This window comes from Lutra lutra, chromosome 10 (assembly GCF_902655055.1).
Source record: "Lutra lutra chromosome 10, mLutLut1.2, whole genome shotgun sequence".
NCBI lineage: Eukaryota > Metazoa > Chordata > Mammalia > Carnivora > Mustelidae > Lutra > Lutra lutra.
Genome location: NC_062287.1, coordinates 113,966,276 through 113,985,842, shown reverse-complemented (window position 1 = coordinate 113,985,842; position 19,567 = coordinate 113,966,276). Strand labels below are relative to the sequence as shown.

The following is a 19,567-nucleotide window of genomic DNA, read 5'->3' as shown; positions in this document are numbered from 1 at the left end:
CTCTGCCTGGGCTTCCCAGGATCACTGGATGTTGGACTTCCCTCTCCCTGAAGGTTCTTCCCATGCAGGCCTCGGAGCGGGCAGGAGCGGCGGCGTGGGGTGGGGTGGTCCTGAGCGCAGAAACACGCTGGCTAGAAGCCGGTGCAGTTGGGCCTCGAGGCCTGCGGGGCGTGCTGCCCTGCGGCTGCTTGCGAGGACGGCGTGGGGCCAGAGAGAGGGGCATGGACCTGTTGCTCCCGGGGCTTTTAGTATCCGACGGAGCATTTGACTGGGGTGATTTCTCTTTGGAGTAGAATGGGGAGCGGCTTGGGGATTCTCACCTTGGCTTGGACTCATTTAGGAATGAGAAAGCAACCATGGAGGCGGATGGTAAGGCTGACCCCAGACCCTTCTCTTCTCTGCGTGTGGGAGCGTCTCCGCTGCTTTGCCCGGGGCTCTGAGAACGCCGACTCGTTCCCTTTCCCGCTGCTGGCGCAGATTCTCCTCGGCGGGCCTGTGGCTTCCTGGTGGCTCGCAGAGTTCGGCTGGGCGTGGCAGGCAGGAGGGATAAGCGGGCATTGGGAACAGTGTGTGCCCTCAGCGAACATGGAAACCTGAACAGGAAACCCTCCAAACGCCCCTTTCCTGGGGTGTGCGCCCTTCTGACCTGGCTTCTTGGTGTTATCGGCGCGCCCAGGACGCTGGCCGCCGCGGCGCAGGAGCCCTCGCTCTCCTGGTCAGCCGCACTTAACCGCCGGGGGCTCTGTGGTGGTCACTGCTCCGACGCGGTCTGTTTCGACTGTGTGTTATTAAGTGAATTGTACGCAAAAGTTCTCTGGAACCCAGAAAAAGAGGAACATTAGTTGAGTCTGAGTCTGCTCCGTCTTGCACAGCCAAGGTCCTGTGCGGCAGTTGGGAAAAATACCAGAATGGACATTTCTGGAGAAGAGAGCTTCCCGGCAGGGCTCTGCTGAGGGTCGTGGTGGGGTCCGAGGCAAGTCTTCGGAGCAGACAGCCGTCTGTCGCCGTCCGGGCCTGGTCCACACCAAGACCTCTCGCAGGAGGGGGCGCGGACTTGAGCACACAGAGAGGGTGGAGCCTCCTGGTCCCCGGTTCCTCTGGGCTCTTCTCTGGGAGGCTTGGGGCCACGCTCGGCTGGCTGGGGCCGCGTGGGGTGCCGGCTGTCTTCTCGAGTGACGCTGATGTCTGTCTTTCAGAGACACCATGGACAGTGTGAAGCAGAGCGCCGCCCTGTGCTTGCTGCGTTTGTACCGAACGTCTCCTGATCTCGTCCCCATGGGAGACTGGACGTCCCGAGTGGTGCACCTTCTCAACGACCAGCATTTGGTAAATGCCTTTGGACTCGTGTCCCCCCGCGCCCCACTGAGGAACCATTTCTGGAATCGCATTGTGAAAGCAGCTCCGTGTGGCTTCTCATGATGCTGGGGGGAGACTTCCACAGTTCATCCCACTGAGTGTGTGAGCACTTGGGGGTCTCTGTGGCTTGGGGAGGAGCTCCCCCCTTCCCGGGGACGGGATAACGCAGATGCGGCCTCTGGCTCACTGCAGAGCTCGTCATTGAAAGGGCCTCCTACATGCTGCGGCTGTGCAGGTGAACAAGACAGAGACCAGTGTCTTCTGGAAATGCCCTGTCTGGCGAGGGCACTGCAAGCGTGTGCTTCTCTCCCTGGGGTTTTGAGGAGGGTGACCTGTGACCTGACCTATGCTCCGGCATGGCCACTGCACAGGCCAGGCCTGTGTGTCCTCCCTGTGTCGTAGGGAGTGACAGGGAAGTGCAGGGCGACTTGGTGATAGTGGTTAGACATGGGTCATGGGTGCTGTCCACGCCCGAAGGGGCACACGGGGACGTGACATCAGCACATGGAGTCAAGTAGGAGCAGACATTGGGCACGGTGGCTTTGCGTTGCATGAATTCTGTTGTGTAAATGGGAAAATTGAAACTCAACACAGATTTTTCTTGAGTTGATCGGTGTGAGTATGTTAGCTGGCTTCTGTATTATTTCTCAGGAGGACTCTACCTTAAAAATTAAATTAAAAATAGGGTGCTTTCAGCCAGTTGAGCGTCCAACTCTTGATTTTGGCTCAGGTCGTGATCCCAGAGTTATGGAGTCAAGCCTTGCAGCGGGCTCCGTGCTCAGTGGGGCCTGCTGGAGATCTCTCTCTCCCTCTGCCCCTCATTCCTTCTCCCTCTCCAAAAAAACAATGAACTAAAAATAAACGGTCATGGCATGCAGTTCAGAGGAGAGAGCTCGTGGCTGTGTCGGGACACTTGCTATGGGGTGGCAGCCCTGTGGGCTGTTCCCACGTTGTCATGGCCCACGCATCCTGGGATGTTCGTATCCAAGCGGGGCAACCCTTCCTCAGCACGGAGGCCGGAGGCCGGTCGGCACAGCCATGTTGTAGGGTGAGGGGGACGCACCTGGGAGGCGGTGTTGGGAGTGCATGCCGGGTCACGTGGGTCCCCCTCAGTCCGTTCAGGTTCTGAGTCCACCAGTGGAATCTTGAAGCCGTGCAGGAGGCTGTGAGGCTCGAGGCCACAAGTCGCCCACCGGGCAGCCCTGGGAGGCGGGGGAGTTCTCCAGCTTCGTGCCTGTGGGAACGGGGGCCCAGAGGGCTGCAGTGGCTTCCTGCAGATCTGGACTTGGGCCAGGAGGTGCTGAAGGCTCAGAGCTGGGGCAGCTTAGGGGGCCGGCGCCTCACGGCCGACAGGTGCTGCTCAGAGCAGTGGCCGAGAAGGGTCTCTCCTCTGACACTCACGATTCGGTCGCCCCAGCGGTGTGGTTCGCTTGCATAGTTGGACGTGCATGACCGGGTCTCACCGGCCGCGCCGCCAGGGCCCAGCTCGGAGAGGAGAGGGAAGAGGCGCTGGCCCGCTGGCCCGCTGGCCCACAGGAAGGCCCAGCCCATCACCCTGTCTTTTTTCATTGCTCTTCTCGTCCCATGTTCTCTGTTCTCTTGGTGGCTGTCCTTTATGTGGTTGTGGCTTCTCTGTCCTGTACCTCTTGGTTTAGTCACTAAAGATGGCCCGAGATTTGGCTGGCTTTGTCTCCGGCTCAGGAGTGTCAGCTGGCCGTGCCGCCAGAGGGAAGCAGGCCTCTGTGTGCCCTGTGTTCTGAGAGCAGAGCAGGAGCCCGGGGGTCTGTGTGGGGCAGGCAGTGAGTTGTGGCCAGAAGGGCAGCACTGGGGGCCATTTGGGCTCCCCCTGGTCTTCTCACACTGCCCTTCCCACGAAGACTCCAGCGACAGCAGAGGTTGGGAGAAGCTGAGCCCGAGCCAGCGAGTCCCAGCTGACCCTTGTCAGAGTACAGAGGCTTGTTCTGTCCCCCTGGTGGGCCAGGCGGAGCCGCAGATGCTTAGTTGCTGTGCGGCATGACTCTGCCCGGTGGGACTGCGCGTTTACGAATCCCGAGTTTGTTAGAGCTCTCCTGCGAGGGGACCAGTTGGTTGTTGCTTGCCGGGAGCGGGCATCGAGGCCGGTTCTCTCTGCGTCTTTAATGCTGCTTTCAGGTTGTCCTTAGAAAGCTGAAGGAGCGCTCGGCTGTGGCCAGGGGCTCCCTCCCATTGCGCCTTTGCAGCTGCCGAAGCTGCTGGCCTTCTCCCACCCGCTCAGGAGCCTGGTGGAGGAGGGCCAGGGGGACCACAGTGGCCAGTGCTTTCTTGAGCTTTATTTGCATTTTCATTGCATTCCTTTTTTCTTTTTGGAGACATTATTTATTTGACAGACAGAGAGCACAAGCAGGCAGAGAGGCAGGCAGAGGAGGGGGGGAGCAGGCTCCCCGCTGAGCAGAGAGCCCGATGCGGGGCTCGATCCCAGGACCCTGAGATCATGACCTGAGCAGAGGCAGAGGCTTAACCCACTGAGCCACCCAGGCGCCCCTGCATTCCTTTGTTTTGTCTATTTTGTATTTATGAGAGAACTTCTTAACTTAAACAGTGTCTTCCTTCAAGACACGGGAATTGGTGGGAGTGACTCCTTGTCGTCCTGGGACAAGAGCAGGTGTCCCCGTGCCGCCTGGGCGTCCCTGTGCACGGAGGCCGGGTGCCGCACGGGGGGCGCTGTACAGGGAAGGGGCCCCACCGGGCCTGGGCTGCCGCAGGGAGCAGTGGGGTGGATCTGTTCAAGAAGGCAGGGATAGGTGCTCCCAGCTGCTGTTTTCCATGGTCACACTTCTGGGTTGGAAAGATCCAAGTGAGTCCTAGGGTAATGTCTCCCTTCCTGGTCCATACAGAATCTTTTTTGTTTTTTAAAGATTTTATTTTTAAGGAGCGTCTGTACCCAGCATGGGGTGCAAACTCACACTCTGAGATCAAGAGTTGCCTGCTCTCCTGGCTGAGCCAGCCAGGTGCCCCTATGCGGAGTGACGTGAGCGAGGGGCAGCAGTGAGTGCCGCTGACCCCAGACCCAGAAGAGGCCGGCGGGGCGGGTAGAGACTCGGCTGGCTGGTGCGGCGCTCCGCAGGCCTCCTCTGAGGCAGGGAGCTGGGCTGCCGGCCTTGCGGGACGCCCAGGTTCTTGGAGAGAAGCTCCAGAAGGAACCCGACAGATGTGTGCTGTCTCAGACGCGATGGGCCAGTCGGAGCAGTTTTGAATCTGGCCCAGGGGCTCTGGGTTGTTGCTCTCGGTTTCAAGTTTTACCTGGAAAATGAGTTTGCTGTTGGAAGCCAGCCGCAGGCACGTCGGCTGTGGTCACAGTGCGCACGTGTCGTGTGTTTGCTTCAGGGTGTGGTGACCGCCGCCACCAGCCTCATCACCACCTTGGCGCAGAAGAACCCTGAGGAGTTCAAGACGTCTGTCTCCCTGGCTGTCTCCAGATTAAGCAGGGTAAGTCTGTTGATGGGGAGCGGGTCTCAGGATGCGGGTTCGTCTGAGTTTTTCATTTAATTAATATTGTCAGCTTACTGTTTCGGACGGAAGATACTGGACTCAGTTTGTAAATCCAGGGTGAGAGCTTGTCTTGGTTTGGAATTTGTTGGGTTTTCTTTCTACCTTTTTGCCACTTGAGAAACGTTCTGTCCCTACGGGAAAGTGCCCGGAGTGACCAGCGCAGCACACGGTTGGGTCGCCCGAGTGCCGCTCAGCCCCTGTGCTGGGTGGGGAACGGGGGTGCCGGCGGCGCCCCCCACCGCAGGGAGCCCTGTCCCCATTCGGGCGGCCTCCCTCTTCACTTTCCTTTGCTGCCTGAGCACGTGTCCTTCACTCGGACGTCTGGCTCGGACGGTGTCCTGAGTTGTGCACAGGGACTCTGCAGCAGCCCGTGTTCTTTGTGTGTGACTGGTAGAGCTCAGCACCAGGGGGTCGGCGGGCCTGTGCTGCGTGCCGTCCCTTCGTGGCGATGCCATGGAGCGTTTACACGAGTATCGATCGCACAGCCGACCGACCCGTCGCCCTGTCTCACCCTGAGGTGACAGGGAGCGGCCCGCTGTGATCAGCTTGGCTGTATCTTGGCTCTTGTGTGCGGACGGCTGCGAGACAGGTCCCTGGAGGTGGCGTTGCTGGGTCATGGGGCGGCCGTGCTTCACGTTGAGGGGACAGTGTAGAGCAGCTGTACCGACTGGCCTCCCTGCCCGCAGTGTGCCCTTCCCGCCGCTCTGTATCTCGGCCTTGTGCGCGTCGGCCGTCCGTGGGTGAGGCGGCATCTCCTTGTCGTGTAGGTCTGCGTTTTCATCATTACCCTCCAGGTAGAGCAGCTTGGCTGCTCTTTTTTTTTTTTTTTTTTTAGGATTTTATTTATTGACAGAGACGCAGTGAGAGGGCGCAAGCAGTGGCAGAGGGAGAGGCAGAAGCAGGCTCCCCGCTGAGCAGGGAGCCCGATGCAGGGCTTGCTCCCAGGACCCCGGGATTGTGACCTGAGCCAAAGGCAGACGCTTAATGATTGAGCCACCCAGGTGCCCCTATACAGTTTATTTTAAAAATGCTATTCCTAATGATTTTTTTTTAATAAGATTTTATTTATTTGGGGCGCCTGGGTGGCTCAGTGGGTTAAGGCTCTGCCTTCGGCTCAGGTCATGATCTCAGGGTCCTGGGATCGAGCCCCGCATCAGGCTCTCTGCTCAGCAGGGAGCCTGCTTCCCCCTCTCCCTCTGCCTGCCTCTCTGCCTGCTTGTATTTCTGTCTGTCAAATAAATAAATAAAATCTTAAAAAAAAAAAAAAGATTTTATTTATTTGAGAGCAAGCAAGTATGAGTGGGGGGAGGGGTTAGAGAGAGATGGAGAAAGGAGGCTCCCCACTGAGCAGGCAGCCTGACGTGGGGCTCGATTCCAGGACCCCAAGATCAGGGCCTGAACTGAAGTCAGATACTTAACCCACTGAGCCGCACAGGCGCACGAGTGATGTCTTAAACGTGTTCTGTGACCACTGTGTGTTGGTTTGTGCAAGTGATTCTTGTGCATTGATCTTGGAGTTGGCAATTCTGTCAAACTCACTGATCTTACTTATTTTTTTAAAGATTTTATTTATTTGTCAGAGCACACACAAGCCGGGGGAACAGCAGGGAGAGGGAGAAGCGAGTTCCTGCTGAGCAGGGAGCCCCATGAGAGACTCGGTCCCTGGACCCCAGGATCCTGACCTGATCTGAAGGCAGGTGCTTCACTGACGGAGCCCCCCAGGTGCCCCCTCACTTACTAATCTTAGTAATTTATTTGTAGATTGTGTTAGATCTTCTTTGTACTCCCATCAGGTCTGTGGACAATGAGTTTTCTTTCCCAGCCTGTATTCATCCGTGTTTCCTGCTTTCTGGCTGCCACTGGGCCCTCCCTGCAGTGTGGACCATGAGAGAGGATTTTCTTCCTCATCTCAGAGGGGAGTGACGAGTTGTGTTTGCTGATTTTGTTGCCGTTGGCTCGCTTTGTCACAGGAAGGAAATTTCTTTGTTTCTTGGCTAACACTTTTATCATGAATTAACTGGTGAAGCCATTTGAAGGTAGGGTTTCTTCGTGGAACAGTTTCTTATTTTGGATTCAACTTATTTAATAAGGTGCGGGCTTTTATGTTTTCTGTCCTTTCATCAGTTTCGGCTAAGTTGATTTCGGACGTTTGCAGGTTTGTCTGGATGATCAGTGTGCGGCGGTCAGTGTCCGTGCGTGCGGGGCGCGGCGGCGGGCCGTGCTGCCACCCCTGCTCGGTCTCGCTGTGGGGCGTTTGCCTTTTCACTTCCCTGGTGAGCCTGTCCAGCGTGACGCCTTCTGACTTGGTGGCTCTCTCTGCTGTTTTTCTCCCTGGCAGCTTCCTGTTCCTACCCTTGTTTTACTTCCTTTACTTTCTTAGGCTAATTTGCTAGTTCCTTTGTACATTTTTGGGGTGAATTCTTCATTGCTTTTATTTTTGTATTTGGCTCACATGTGTGCGTTTCTAAGTCGGACGCTTCTGAGCATGGCTTCAGCGGCAGGCAGTGGCCTGCTCTGGCTCCTTATGTCCTGTGGAGCTGAGTGCGCCCTGGCTTCCTGCTCTGTGTGCCCATAGGCTCTAAAACCCTAACCGTAACCCTAACCCTGTCCATGCCTTCCCCAGCGTGGAGCTCACCTTCCTTCCCAGGCCACGTCCTGGGTCTGGGCTGCAGCCTTGGAGCTGACGGCGGGGTCATGGTGAGACCTTCCCGAACATGCTTATTACATATGACCTCAAGTGTCACAGCTGGGAGCTTGGCAGGGTGGTGCTCCTCTGACCTCCCTGACTCAGGGGGTGAGGAACGTATGTCAGTGGAAACGAACTGTCCTCAGGACAGTCGGGTATGCAGGAGGAGGAGGGAGGGTCTGCCCGGCCAAGGACTCTGATGGCCAGGGAGATGGAGCCGCTAGTGAAGGAAGCTTGCTCTCTGGCCTCGGTGAGCTCTCAGCAGGGCTGGCGCTGGAGGGCTGCACTGGGGGTGGGAGGGGATGGGCTGGGTTCAGGACACCAGCTCCGCCCTGAGAGGACCAGAGTCCTCCCTCTTGTGTCTCATCTGCGTCCTGGTCCACGAAGGAGAGTTTGGGTTCCCAGTGCAGGTGTGGTTGGGTTGTGGAGCAGTTGCAGGTCAGTGGTGCGGGCCAGCTTGTGCGTGCGGGGTGGGGCGGCCATCGCAGAGCAGGAGCGTGTGGGGCTGCCCCGGGTGACGATGGTGGCCGGCTGCTTGCCCTGTGAGCGCAGTGTCGCCACGCCCCCTGACCTCGGGGACAGAGAGCACTGTGTTTAAATACCCTCCACTCATGGAACAGAGCCATTTCTCAGGCAGGGTGTGATCTGGGGACCCCACGGAGGGCCTCTCTTGGTGACACCTGCCCACCCCTGGGGTGTCTTCCAGATTGTGACGTCCGCGTCCACAGACCTGCAGGATTATACGTACTACTTTGTCCCGGCGCCCTGGCTGTCCGTGAAGCTCCTGCGGCTGCTGCAGTGCTACCCGCCCCCAGGTAACCGGTGCGGCGCGGCCGCGGCCTCTCGGGGCCGCTGCTTCGGGCCGGGCTCCGTGGCTTCTGTCTGCGGCCTTTGTGAGGCCTTCCCTGGCGCTGGCCCTTGTTCTTTGGCCCCTTTGTGATGCGGCTGCACGCCTTGGCCTCCCGGGAGCAGCTGGTGCAGAACTCCCGATTTTGTTACAAAGTGGGATTATCTCTGCTTTTTACATAGTATCAGGCCTGTGTAGGTTTTTGAAACAGTGTTTTTCAGTAAAATTTGAAGCTTAAAACACTTACACACTTTGTTATCTTAAGTTGTTAATGATCTGTATAACCTCAGCGTACACAGTGAGGATATTCTTATGATCTTGTTTTACTGCAAAATGTTACATGCGACTGGTACGGTAAATGTCTCGGAACAGAACTTCTTGGTTGAAGAATGTAGATGAAATTTTTTTAAAGATTTTGTTTATTTATTAGAGATAGTGAGAGATCATGAGCGTCAGGCAGAGGGAGAAGCAAGCTCCCCGCAGAGCAGAGAGCCCGATGAGGGACTCGATCCCAGGACCCAGAGATCATGACCTGAGCCAAAGGCAGAGGCTTAAGTGATGGAACCCCCCAGGCGCCCTGTAGATGAACATTTTTAGTGTTAACTTCTAAATTGCCCTGTACAAAAATTGCTCGTTGTTGTAGCCTTTACATTTTAATCTAATTGGTTTCTGTACAAGATATTATTTTGTTAGTTTTAAGTGATTTTCTCTAAACTAAATATCTTTTTTTAAAAAAATATTTTATTTATTTATTTGAGAGAGAGAGAGACTGAGAGAGAGCATGAGCAAGGAGAAGGTCAGAGGGAGAAGCAGACTCCCCGTGGAGCTGGGAGCCTGATGTGGGACTCGATCCCGGGACTCCAGGATCATGACCTGAGCTGAAGGCAGTCGCTTAACCAACTGAGCCACCCAGGCGCCCTCCAAACTAAATATCTTTCATACCAAAGTATGAGCTGCACACCTGCGGCAGAGGCATGCCTTGAGCTGGGGTGGCCTGGCCTCCCTGTGGACCCCGCTCCTTGCTGCCTCACCCTGCTGCTGGCGGCCGTCCTGCGTCCTCACTCTGACACTGTCTGTGGGTGCGGCTGCAGTTTCCTGGCCTCTGTGCCCCAGCCCTGGGTGGCTGTTCCTCGGGGTTCCTGCTGGCGCTGCCCGCCGCGCTTGCCCGCACTTCTGCTCTGCTCTCCAGCGGCTGGGCTTGTGATGCCCCAGAGGTGCTGGACGTTTTGGGAGATAGGTCATTTATGATATTCTGATACTTTTACTGCTTTCTTATTCCTTTTTTGTCTTCTATTTCTTTTTTATGTTTTTATGGTTCAATCGGAACTTTAAAAGTTTCCTTCTTTTTTAGTTGGTTTTGGTAACATTTTCTCTGTATCTTTTGGGAATGAAGGTAGAGAAAAAGATCTTTTGCTCCGTCTTTCAAACTTTTATATTAGGTGTTTTGTCTGTGTCTCTGAGACTTTATTTTTTCTCAATTTGTGTGCTCTGTAATGCAGCGAAAATGTCGGACATCTTATTTGCTTTAAAACACATGGGGGGGCGCCTGGGCGGTTCAGTGGGTTGGGGCTCTGCCTTCGGCTCAGGTCATGATCTCAGGGTCCTGGGATCGAGTCCCGCATCGGGCTCTCTGCTCAGCGGGGAGCTGCTTCCCTCTCTCTCTCTCTGCCTGTCTCTCTGCCTCCATGTGATATCTCGCTCTCTGTCAAATAAATAAATACAATATTAAAAAAACCCCACAAAAACACATGGGGAGTTACCAAGCTGCTAAACCTTCTCATTTTAAGTAGCTCCACAGTTGGACCAGGAACTCCTGCCAGCCATCTCCCCCTTGCTGTGAGGCAGCATGGCTGGGAGGGAGGGAGGGTGGGTGGGGGCCCGGCCTGACGGTGCTCTGTCTCGCCCAGAAGACCCTGCAGTGCGAGGTCGCCTGACCGAGTGCCTGGAAACAGTTCTGAACAAAGCTCAGGAACCTCCAAAGTCGAAAAAAGTGCAGCATTCCAACGCCAAGAACGCCGTGCTCTTTGAGGCGATCAGCCTGATCATTCACCACGATAGGTGGGTCAGGGTCACTGTGCTCTGCTTCCCCTGGCCTTGCCCCGTGGGGAGGACGCACCCCTCTTGAGCACATGGAGGTGTTCTTTCTCGTTGATGCCAGGCCTGCTGGGTGTCACTGAGTGCTTACCTCTTTGCCGATGTGGACACGTCACCTCTGCCTTCCTCAGACGGGTGTGGGCTCCCTGTGTGGCCCTTTCTTTGCTCCCCTCCAGCACCTCGTGCTCTCTCTGGCCTCCGAGCTTGCGCCCTGTTTGCCGTGGCCCTGCCTGTCCCTGAGGGCCTCTCCTGTTCCTCCTGGCACTCTGGTCATGCCCAGCTTCTCCCATGACCTTACAGGAAAGGCAAGAGTGGGTGGCTGGTAGCTCTCCTGTGACACAAAGTGTTGTGTCACTCAGTGTTGGTCTGAGGCCTTTCTGGGGAGTGGTGGGACAGCTGTGTGCGCCAGTGCAGCACAGGGAGATGGTGGCCGCACTGTGGTTTGCTTCCTTGCCTTGTCTCCTCAGCTCCTGGAGTCCTGTGGTCTGACTGTGGCCTTGTGAATGGTGTCTTGTTTTAGAGTTTGCGGTAGCGTGATGGTGTGGCTGCTGGGCAGGGCTGTGCGAGATGCCCCCTGGGTCCCCACAGCTGCAGAGTGCTACACCCTGACAGGTGGGGCTCAGGAGGCGTGGCGTAGCCTTTCCCAGCCATCTTCTACTCAGCATTTCTAGACAGATGTGTTTCTAGGGACAGAAAGTCCTACTGAGAATCCTACATCAGCAGAGTTGGGAACTGTTGAAAACAGCAGCTTTGATTTTAGAGGAAGCCCTTTGGTCTCAGTTATTGAAGATACTTAGCGAGCAACAGTGTCGTGAGGGCGAAGTCGAGATTAAGTAGCCACGCAGCTAGACTCCTTGGGAAGCGGTACTGGGGCCTTGTCGACTGCACACCTCTGTGTCTGTGTGCGTGGCTCTCGGGAGTATGCTTGTGGGCAAGGCCTCTGTTCAGCCATTGGCCAGGGCTTGCTGCCTCTGGCTGAGATGAGCTTTCTGGCCCCTTGGCGAGAGCCTGAGCATTCCCTCTGCAAGCGGGGCACAGAGGCTTGCAGGGGACGCTTGGCTCGGGATGGTGCCACTTCTGTCACCAGCTCTTAGGAGTTGGTGGAATTCTGCATATGAGGTGGCAGCGAGCAGAGCAGATGCAAAACCGGCCTCAGCGTTGGAAATTCAAAGCTTTTGTTGTGGGGGGCCCTGAGGTTTCCCTTCAGCAGTGTGCTGACCGTGAGCGCCACCGGCCGCGCTGACCTGTGGGCGGCCCTGTCTGTGGGGCGCGCGCTGAGGAGCCCTACCCGCCCGCTTCTGCTGTCCGTGCAGTGAGCCGAACCTGCTCGTCCGCGCCTGTAACCAGCTGGGCCAGTTCCTGCAGCACCGTGAGACCAACCTGCGCTACCTGGCGCTGGAGAGCATGTGCACACTGGCCAGCTCCGAGTTCTCCCACGAGGCGGTCAAGACGCACATCGAGACCGTCATCAACGCTCTGAAGGCAAGTGCCCTGTCCTCCGGGGCCGGTGTCCCGGGCCTTGTTCTCTCCCTTCCGGTGGGGTCAGCTGGAGCACACGGTACGGTGCGTCCTGTTCCGCACAGAGCTGAGTCACGGTAGATGTTTGAATCGATGCAGACTCTTCTTTTTGGTAGAAAGAGAAAACATTCTGTCCTTGTCTCTGAGAAGACTCACCCTTTGCAAAAGAAAATTCACCTTTCTTAAGGAATTGAAGTTCCAGAGTTGGAAAAGCCAAGTTGAGGCTGCCTGCTCCCATTATCTGCCATGACTCTGCGGGCCGGCTGCCCTCGGGGGGACAGGACGGCGCCCCCAGCGTTACTGGTGCTGGCTGAGGTGCTCCAGAGAGTGAAAGGCAGGGGGACCGCTGCAGAGCCCCTGGTTCTGCCCAGACTCATGGTTAAGAACTGTCTGACTCTGTCCCTTTGTGTTTTTGCGTGTTTGGGCTGTGTTTCGAGCAAGAGGCCACACAGACTCGGGCAACTGAGCTCTTTGGTTCTGGGTGCTCCTGGCCCTGGTTTCACTGCCAGGAGTCAGAAAGACCTGCCCTCGCCTTTGCCTGTTGCTTGGTGGTTCAGCCGTGTTTCCTAGCCTGTCCTGTGCCGAGGAGCAGCTGGGGTCTCACTGCGTTGGGGGGGCTGGCGGAGCAGGTCTCGGGAGGGGCCCGAGAGCAGCACTGTGATAAGCTCCCAGGTGGAGCCGGCTGGTGTCCGTGCAGTAGAGGGGCCTCTCACCTGCCCCAGGGATGCGCCTTGATTCCAGCCAGTCCAGGGCTGCTGGGCCCACGTGTACGAGTGAGGGGCTCTGTGTGAGCGCAGTGTGTTGGGGGTCCCTGGGTCTGGATGCGCTGCAGGGAGAGCTGGCAGTGAGCGCCGGGACGGAGTAGGGGCTGAGCCGCAGGGGCCTGGCCACCCGCCCACCGTCTGCTTGAATGGTCTTTCACGCTGTGCTTCACACCCCCAGACGGAGCGGGACGTGAGTGTGCGACAGCGGGCCGTGGACCTCCTCTACGCCATGTGTGACCGCAGCAGCGCCCAGCAGATCGTGGCTGAGATGCTGAGCTACCTGGAGACAGCCGACTACTCCATCCGAGAAGAGATTGTGAGTCCGACGGCCACTGTGCCTCCAGCCCAGTCTGCCTCTCCCTAGCGCGCGCGGCTCTGTTCTGACGCTGTCCTGAAATTTCCCCGGTTCTGGGGAGAGACACCTTCACCGTAGCTTCCTGTCCGCATCCTCAGCGGAGCCTTTCAGTTTTTCAGGAGGGACTTTAAACAACCTGTGCAAACAGGGACCCTCACAGTGAGATACTTTTGCGACTCAGGTGAGCATGAGTTCAGATTCCTGTGGGCCAAGGTCTGCAGGTCTGAGCCGTGGAGCTCCTGCTTACGCGCGGGGCGTCTGCTCTCTGCTCCATTGAGCACAGCCGCCTGTTCCCGCCTGGCGGCCTTCGCTGCTGGCAGTGGCTGTTGGCGAAGTGGCCGCACACGCCGAACACCTTGTCAGGGTCCCGCACATGCCGGCCTGGGGAGAGGCTGACGGCGATGCAGAATTGGGGTGCGCCGGGTTCCAGGTAGCCCATGGCCAGCATATGGGGGGCCCGAGTGTGTGTTCTGATTCAGAGGGCTCAGCGGAGTATGTGTGGAGAGGTCGGTGGCCACGCTTCTGGGTACGAGTGTCCCTGCGTGCAGTCGGACACTCAGGCTTCCAGCCCATCACTTAGGGAATGGCTGTGGCCCCCGGGGCCAGGCTGGGGCAGGTGCTGGCTCTCCAGTGCTGAGTGGCGTGCTTTGGTGAGGAGCAGGGCTGCCCTGGAGAAGAAGGTCAAGGAAGGCTCCTGGCGCTGAACGGATGCCCATCCAGGAAAGAGGGCTTGGGCACTGCAGGGGAGCCAGGAGGGATGGGGAGGAAGATCCAAGAACAGACGTGCAGGGGAGTGTGGGGTGGGTGGGGTCAGGTCTGGAGGGCAGTCAGGCAGCAGGGCTGAGACTGGACGCCTGTGCAGGTGGCACTGGCTCGCTGTGGGGACCGTAGTCAAGGGGATATGGCTCTCCTCGGTGCTGGGTGTGTTCTGAGCAGAGACAGAAGGGGCGTGTTCTTCCAGTTTTTAAGGTCTTGAATGTTAGCCAGCGCCGTGTTGGCTCTTACTCCCTTTCAAATGACAAGTGACGTTCCTCAGTCCGCTTTAGTCGAATGAGGTGTAAGACCGACCTTCTCAGTTTGCAGGTCAGTGCTCTCTCCGTGCGCCTGCACAGCTTGGCGTGTCTGCGGATGTGCCCTGGGGTCGCGCTGGCTTGCTGGGCTTCCACACCTGGGTGTGCCGGCTGCCGTGCTCACAGGGGGCCTTTGTGTGCATAGAGATGACAGGTCCTAGGCCAGGACAGTGAGCCTGCTTGTAGTGTGGCTGAGGACTGGTGGAGGCAGGGCTCGGGACCCTGGCGGGGAGGGGGGCGGCTTGGGAGGAACTGTCACAGGGTGCACAGCATAGGTGGCAGGGGCAGCGAAGATGCTGGCCTGTGTCGAGATGGTGGGGGAGGCCCTGAGTGCTCAGCTTCAGGGGCGAGCTCTGGGTTTGAAGGTTTTGAAGCCAAGGCAGTGACACAGTGAATTTTGGAGCGATGTGCAGGGATCACTGTGGAGAGCCGAAGGGGGTGCCGGAGGGTGGGCAGAGCACATGGCTGGGGGTCCGGGCTCCGGCAGGGGCTCTGGAACGCAGTCAGGAGGCTGGCGGAGTTGGTGGGTGGCTGCGAGGACAGGTAGCTGCTTGAAGAGTGGCTGGTGCCTTTCAGGGGAGCTCGGCACCCCAAGAAGGTGACTGGGGGAGGGGGTGAGGTCTGCTTTTGGGCAGCTCAGTGCTGTTGCTCGGGGGCAGTGCATGGGGTCCCTAGAACCCTCTGGGACGCATGGGGGTGAACGAGTGGGTGCGGCCTCCTACAAAGAATAGAGGGGAGAGTGTTGGGAAAGGCTGGCTAGAACAGGAGGAGACCCAGCGGGCCCTGGCGCTCCGAGGATGGGGCTGCTGGGAGGAGGCCCCACGCCAGGGTTGCCTGGGCTGCAGCCGGTGGCTGTACAGGGCACGGCTTGCTGTGCCCTCCTGCAGCCGTGACTCGACCCTGTTGTGCTTTCCTAGATCCTTCTAGACTAGGAAACTAGCCATGAGCCTCCTAGACCTTCCGAGTCTGTTCCGGGAGGGTGGTCTGGCTTTCCCCAGTTAAGCCACCAATCTTAACCTTCTGGGCTCCCCTGAGAGCTCGGTGGAAGCTTCTTGCACAGCCGAGCTTTGGCACGTACGTGGGCCCTTCCGAAGCCCTGGAGTCGACATTGGGCAGCACGCCGTGGGGCCCAGAGCACCTACCCTGAGCAGCCACCCCCTGCAGGTGCTGAAGGTGGCCATCTTGGCGGAGAAGTATGCCGTGGACTACACGTGGTACGTGGACACCATCCTGAACCTGATCCGGATTGCCGGCGACTACGTGAGTGAGGAGGTGTGGTACCGCGTCATCCAGATTGTCATCAACCGGGACGATGTGCAGGGCTATGCCGCCAAGACGGTGTTTGAGGTATGGCCCACCTGCCTTTCTCTGGGTAAAGCGTGGGGTTCCGGGGGGCGTCGCAGGGCGCCATGTGTCTCTTGCTGGCTGTTCTGGGAGGTTCCAGCTCGTGCCGTGGACGCCTCCTTTGCTGGAGCTCGTCTCTGGTGTGGACGGGCCTCCGTGGTGTGGTTCTCGGGCTCCGTTGATGAGGGTCGTGGGCCCCAAGGAGGATGGGGGTGTGCACCTGCTCCCCCTGACCCCGGCCGGGGCCCAAGTGGAGCACAGGCCCCGTTCCAGGGCTGGACCGGCCGTGTCACTGCCTTGGGGACTCCCCTGCTGAGGACATAGCTGCAGAAACGGGAAGGGAAGGAAGGGTGGTTTCGAAAGCCAGGAAGGTCTCCTGGAAGCTCTGCCGGGAGCTTGCACCTACATAGGCAAAGTGACCAAACAAAGTCTTGTTTGGGTGTGTCACCATCACTACCGCTGCCCTGCTGGCAGATGAGTCCCCACTCGTGGGCCTGGGTGGGTGGGGGCCGCCTGTGCGTCGGGCTCCTTGGGCTCCCTGTCTTACAGGCTCTTCAGGCCCCGGCGTGCCATGAGAACCTGGTCAAAGTGGGGGGCTACATCCTGGGGGAGTTTGGAAACTTGATAGCCGGCGACCCGAGATCCAGGTGAGAGAGCCCCGGGGAGTCGGGCGGGTACTGTGTTGTGGCGCTGGCCCTGGGCCTCCGCGGAGTGAAGGCTGGCGAGGGTCCCCCCGCTTGTTGGCATAGCCAGAGCCCGAGCACTTCCGCTGCGGGCGACTGTTCCGTCTTCTCTCAGGCTGCACCGACAGGGTTTCTAGTTGACCGGAGGGGAGGTTTGCGCTTAGTCTGGAGCTGGAGGTGCCGGCCTGACCGCACACTCTTCCGGTTGCTGGGGTTGTTCTGGCTTAGTGTGGGTCCTTTTCCCAGAGCTGCTCCACGCCCACCGTGAGGGTGAGAGGCATGGGTGTTGGGGTGCGTACAAGGTGTAGGAGATGAGGGGTGGCGCGCCCCCACTCCGCCTGTGCCCCGTCTGCCCTCCGCAGCCCCTGACCCAGTGCCCTGTGTGTCCCCCGTCTGCCCCCTGACCCAGTGCCCTGTGTGCCTCCCGTCTGCCCCCTGGCCCAGTGCCCTGTGTGCCCCCTGCAGCCCCCTGACCCAGTGCCCTGTGTGCCCCCACAGCCCCTTGATCCAGTTCAACCTGCTTCACTCCAAGTTCCACCTGTGCAGCGTCCCCACCAGGGCGCTGCTCTTGTCCACCTACATCAAGTTCGTGAACCTCTTCCCGGAGGTGAAGGCCACCATTCAGGACGTGCTGCGCAGTGACAGCCAGCTGAGGAATGCAGACGTGGAGCTGCAGCAGCGGGCTGTGGAGTACCTGAGGCTCAGCACGGTTGCCAGCACTGACATCCTGGTAGGCCCCGGCTGCCCTGTGCCCCTGCTGCGCTGTCACGGGTCTCGGGCTTGGAAGCCACGGGGCTCGGAGCCATGGCGACCGGGGCTGCTTTCTCCAGGCCACCGTCCTGGAGGAGATGCCGCCGTTTCCGGAGCGCGAGTCTTCCATCCTGGCCAAGCTCAAGAAGAAGAAGGGCCCGAACACAGTGACGGACCTGGAGGAGGCCAAGCGGGAGAGGAGCGCGGATGTCAACGGGGCCCCTGAGCCTGCCCCAGCCAGCGCCGTGGTGGGTGCCCTCCTGCTGGGCGGCCTGGTCCCTGAGAGTCGGGGCCAGCAGAGCGCTGGCCTGCTCGAGAATTCTGTGTTGAGTGTTAGAGCGTGTGCCGAGAATGAGGCAGTGCGACCAAGCTTAGGTCTTCACCTCTCTTTCACTCGTGACCTCCAGAAGCTCTTTTCACTCAGACACTGTGCCCCGTCTTCTAGAGCATCTTTTAGATTGCTGTCTTCAGTCCAGAGTCCACTCCCAGGTCCTCTCAGTCCTGTCTTTGGCTCAGACGACAGGGTCACTTACTGTTGTGGGACTGCCCTGTGTAGGAGGCCTGTTCAGCCTTTTCTTTTTGGTTTAGAGCAGACTGAACCCACCTCATGCTGTTCGTAGAGGTTTTCAGCAGTGGCTTGGGTCAGAATCAATTTCTTTTTTCTGTGTGACATGGTGAGAATATTCACGTGTGAATGAAAACACATCTCTTGGTGTTTGTCAGGCGGGAGACGTAGTTCCGAGAGTTGTATCTGTTTCTTGTCCTTTCCTGACCGGAGTAGGAGTTTCCGTGAGAGCATGCACACCAGCCCTGCCACGCAGCTGCCACCTGGGCGCTGGGACTGGCTCCCCAGGACTGGGGGCTCTCTGCTCGGCCATTACAGAGGGGATCCTGGAGAGCTTTGTTTCCTGTCTGGGATCTTGGTCCCGTGACGTGAGTGATACTGCTAGCGGTATCAGGTGGCTTTTGTGAGGAGGAGTGTCAGAGAGAATGTGTGCCCCGGTGTAGACAGACCAGGGCCTTTGCTTGTTAGGAGCACGCTTATGTCTGAGTCCTGGTTCTGCTCGGTAGGGTCTGCTTGTGTGGCCCTGTCGACCGCGTGTCCGGCCTCGAGCTGAGACTGCCCAGCCTGCCATGAGCTCTGTATTCAGTCCTCCTTCCCCCGGACTTGAGGTCCCTGCTGCAACGGGGTCCCCTGAGCCCTGACGTGCTCTCGGGAGGTGCCTTCTTTAGTCTGAACTTGCTGGCGTGTTTGCTTGTGACACCTGTGGTTTCTGGCAGCTGAATGTCTCGTACTGGTTTCTCAGGGAATGTTAGATCCACGCTCTTTCTCCAGGTGGTCGTCATCCCTTTGTCCCTGAGGAATTCAACAGCGTGGCTTTTCCAAGCTCTTTGCCTCTGCGCCTGTCCCCTGGGCACAGAGTGGACCCGAGTCTTGAAGGCCTTGACTGGCTCCCCCTACCCAAGTACGCAGACACTTGTTTGTGAGGAGGTCCTGACGGTCACCGTAGTGCCAGGGTGCTGGCGGTCGCTGGCGTTGGGGAGCGGCCTGACTCTGGAGGCCGTGGGCCTGCGGCTCGTGCGTGGACTGTGTTCGTGCCCCACCAGATGGAGTCTTCCCACGGTGCTGGGTGGGGGCTCCCCTGCCAGCGGTGTCATCTAGAGCTGGACGCACATGATGCAGCATGGGCCATCTCCCAGGAGCAGCAGGGCTGGCCTCTCTGTGCCTCGGGGAGCAGCCCGCATCCTCTTCTCCAGCAGCCCCAGTGCCAGCCGATCGCGTAGACGTGAGCGCAGGAGGTGGGCTTTAATGTCTGTTCTCACCGTTGTCAGTGGTGTCTCCTTATTTGGTTCTTGACTTTTCTGGAAGGGCATGTCTGTACCAGGTTGTGGGCCACACCTGGTTTGCCCCGCTGTGTCCAGGCTGTGGCACTTGGGAATCTGTTGGCTCCCTTTCTGACTCTGGATGTGAGCGGTGAGTCCCACTTTGAGAAGGCAGGTGGGATAAGATTTAACAGGTTGTTGTTACGGTATGTTCTCAGGGATGGGGAGCGGTAGCCTCTCTTCCAGGTTCGCTCGGCAAGCGTTTTACATTCCCGCTGTGAGCTTTCTGCTTGACTGTGAGGGGTGCCCAGCAAGTGCTTGGTGAGTAGATGTTTGTGGTTGTGAGCTGAGAACTGGCAGTGTTGTGGATGGCGTCTCGATCACAGGAGCGGTGGTCTGTTCTCAGTGCTCAGGCGGCTGGGGATCTGGTTAGAGACCCCTCCAAAGGGGACAGGAGAAGCAGGACAGAAAAGGGAGAAAGGTCCCTCTGGGCCGAAAGTCTCCTCTAGTCTTCCTTCCCACCTCAGAGGGGAGGCCCTGCCTCAGAACGGCGTTGAGATGTCTGGATTTTACATGGAGAACGGTGTACTTCCCTGTAGTGTGGTGCTGGTCAGACTGACTAACTCGGGGCCACAGACAAGGCTGGAAGCATGTTGTCTTTGCCACAGGCTGCTCTCCGTGCATCCACCGTCTGTGGGCCTGGGACCTCGGCCCCGGGGTCTCCCAGTTGCTCGTCTGTGCATGGTGA

The 19,567-nt window shown here is 58.3% G+C and overlaps 1 protein-coding gene across 3 annotated transcripts in view; it reads left to right on the top strand.

The window, feature by feature from the left end:
* Positions 1-19,567, top strand: part of AP2A2 (adaptor related protein complex 2 subunit alpha 2) — an 80,089-nt gene that overhangs the window by 50,704 nt on the left and 9,818 nt on the right. For 2 of the 3 annotated variants that reach the window (XM_047691037.1, XM_047691038.1), the window contains exons 5-14: positions 1,197-1,326; positions 4,720-4,821; positions 8,277-8,385; positions 10,325-10,475; positions 11,825-11,993; positions 12,972-13,109; positions 15,383-15,565; positions 16,112-16,209; positions 16,744-16,975; positions 17,076-17,243. In XM_047691037.1, the coding sequence (XP_047546993.1) occupies positions 1,197-1,326; positions 4,720-4,821; positions 8,277-8,385; positions 10,325-10,475; positions 11,825-11,993; positions 12,972-13,109; positions 15,383-15,565; positions 16,112-16,209; positions 16,744-16,975; positions 17,076-17,243 (1,480 nt within the window). The remainder of the gene's footprint in view (positions 1-1,196; positions 1,327-4,719; positions 4,822-8,276; positions 8,386-10,324; positions 10,476-11,824; positions 11,994-12,971; positions 13,110-15,382; positions 15,566-16,111; positions 16,210-16,743; positions 16,976-17,075; positions 17,244-19,567) is intronic. The other variant, XM_047691039.1, reaches the window with a different exon arrangement.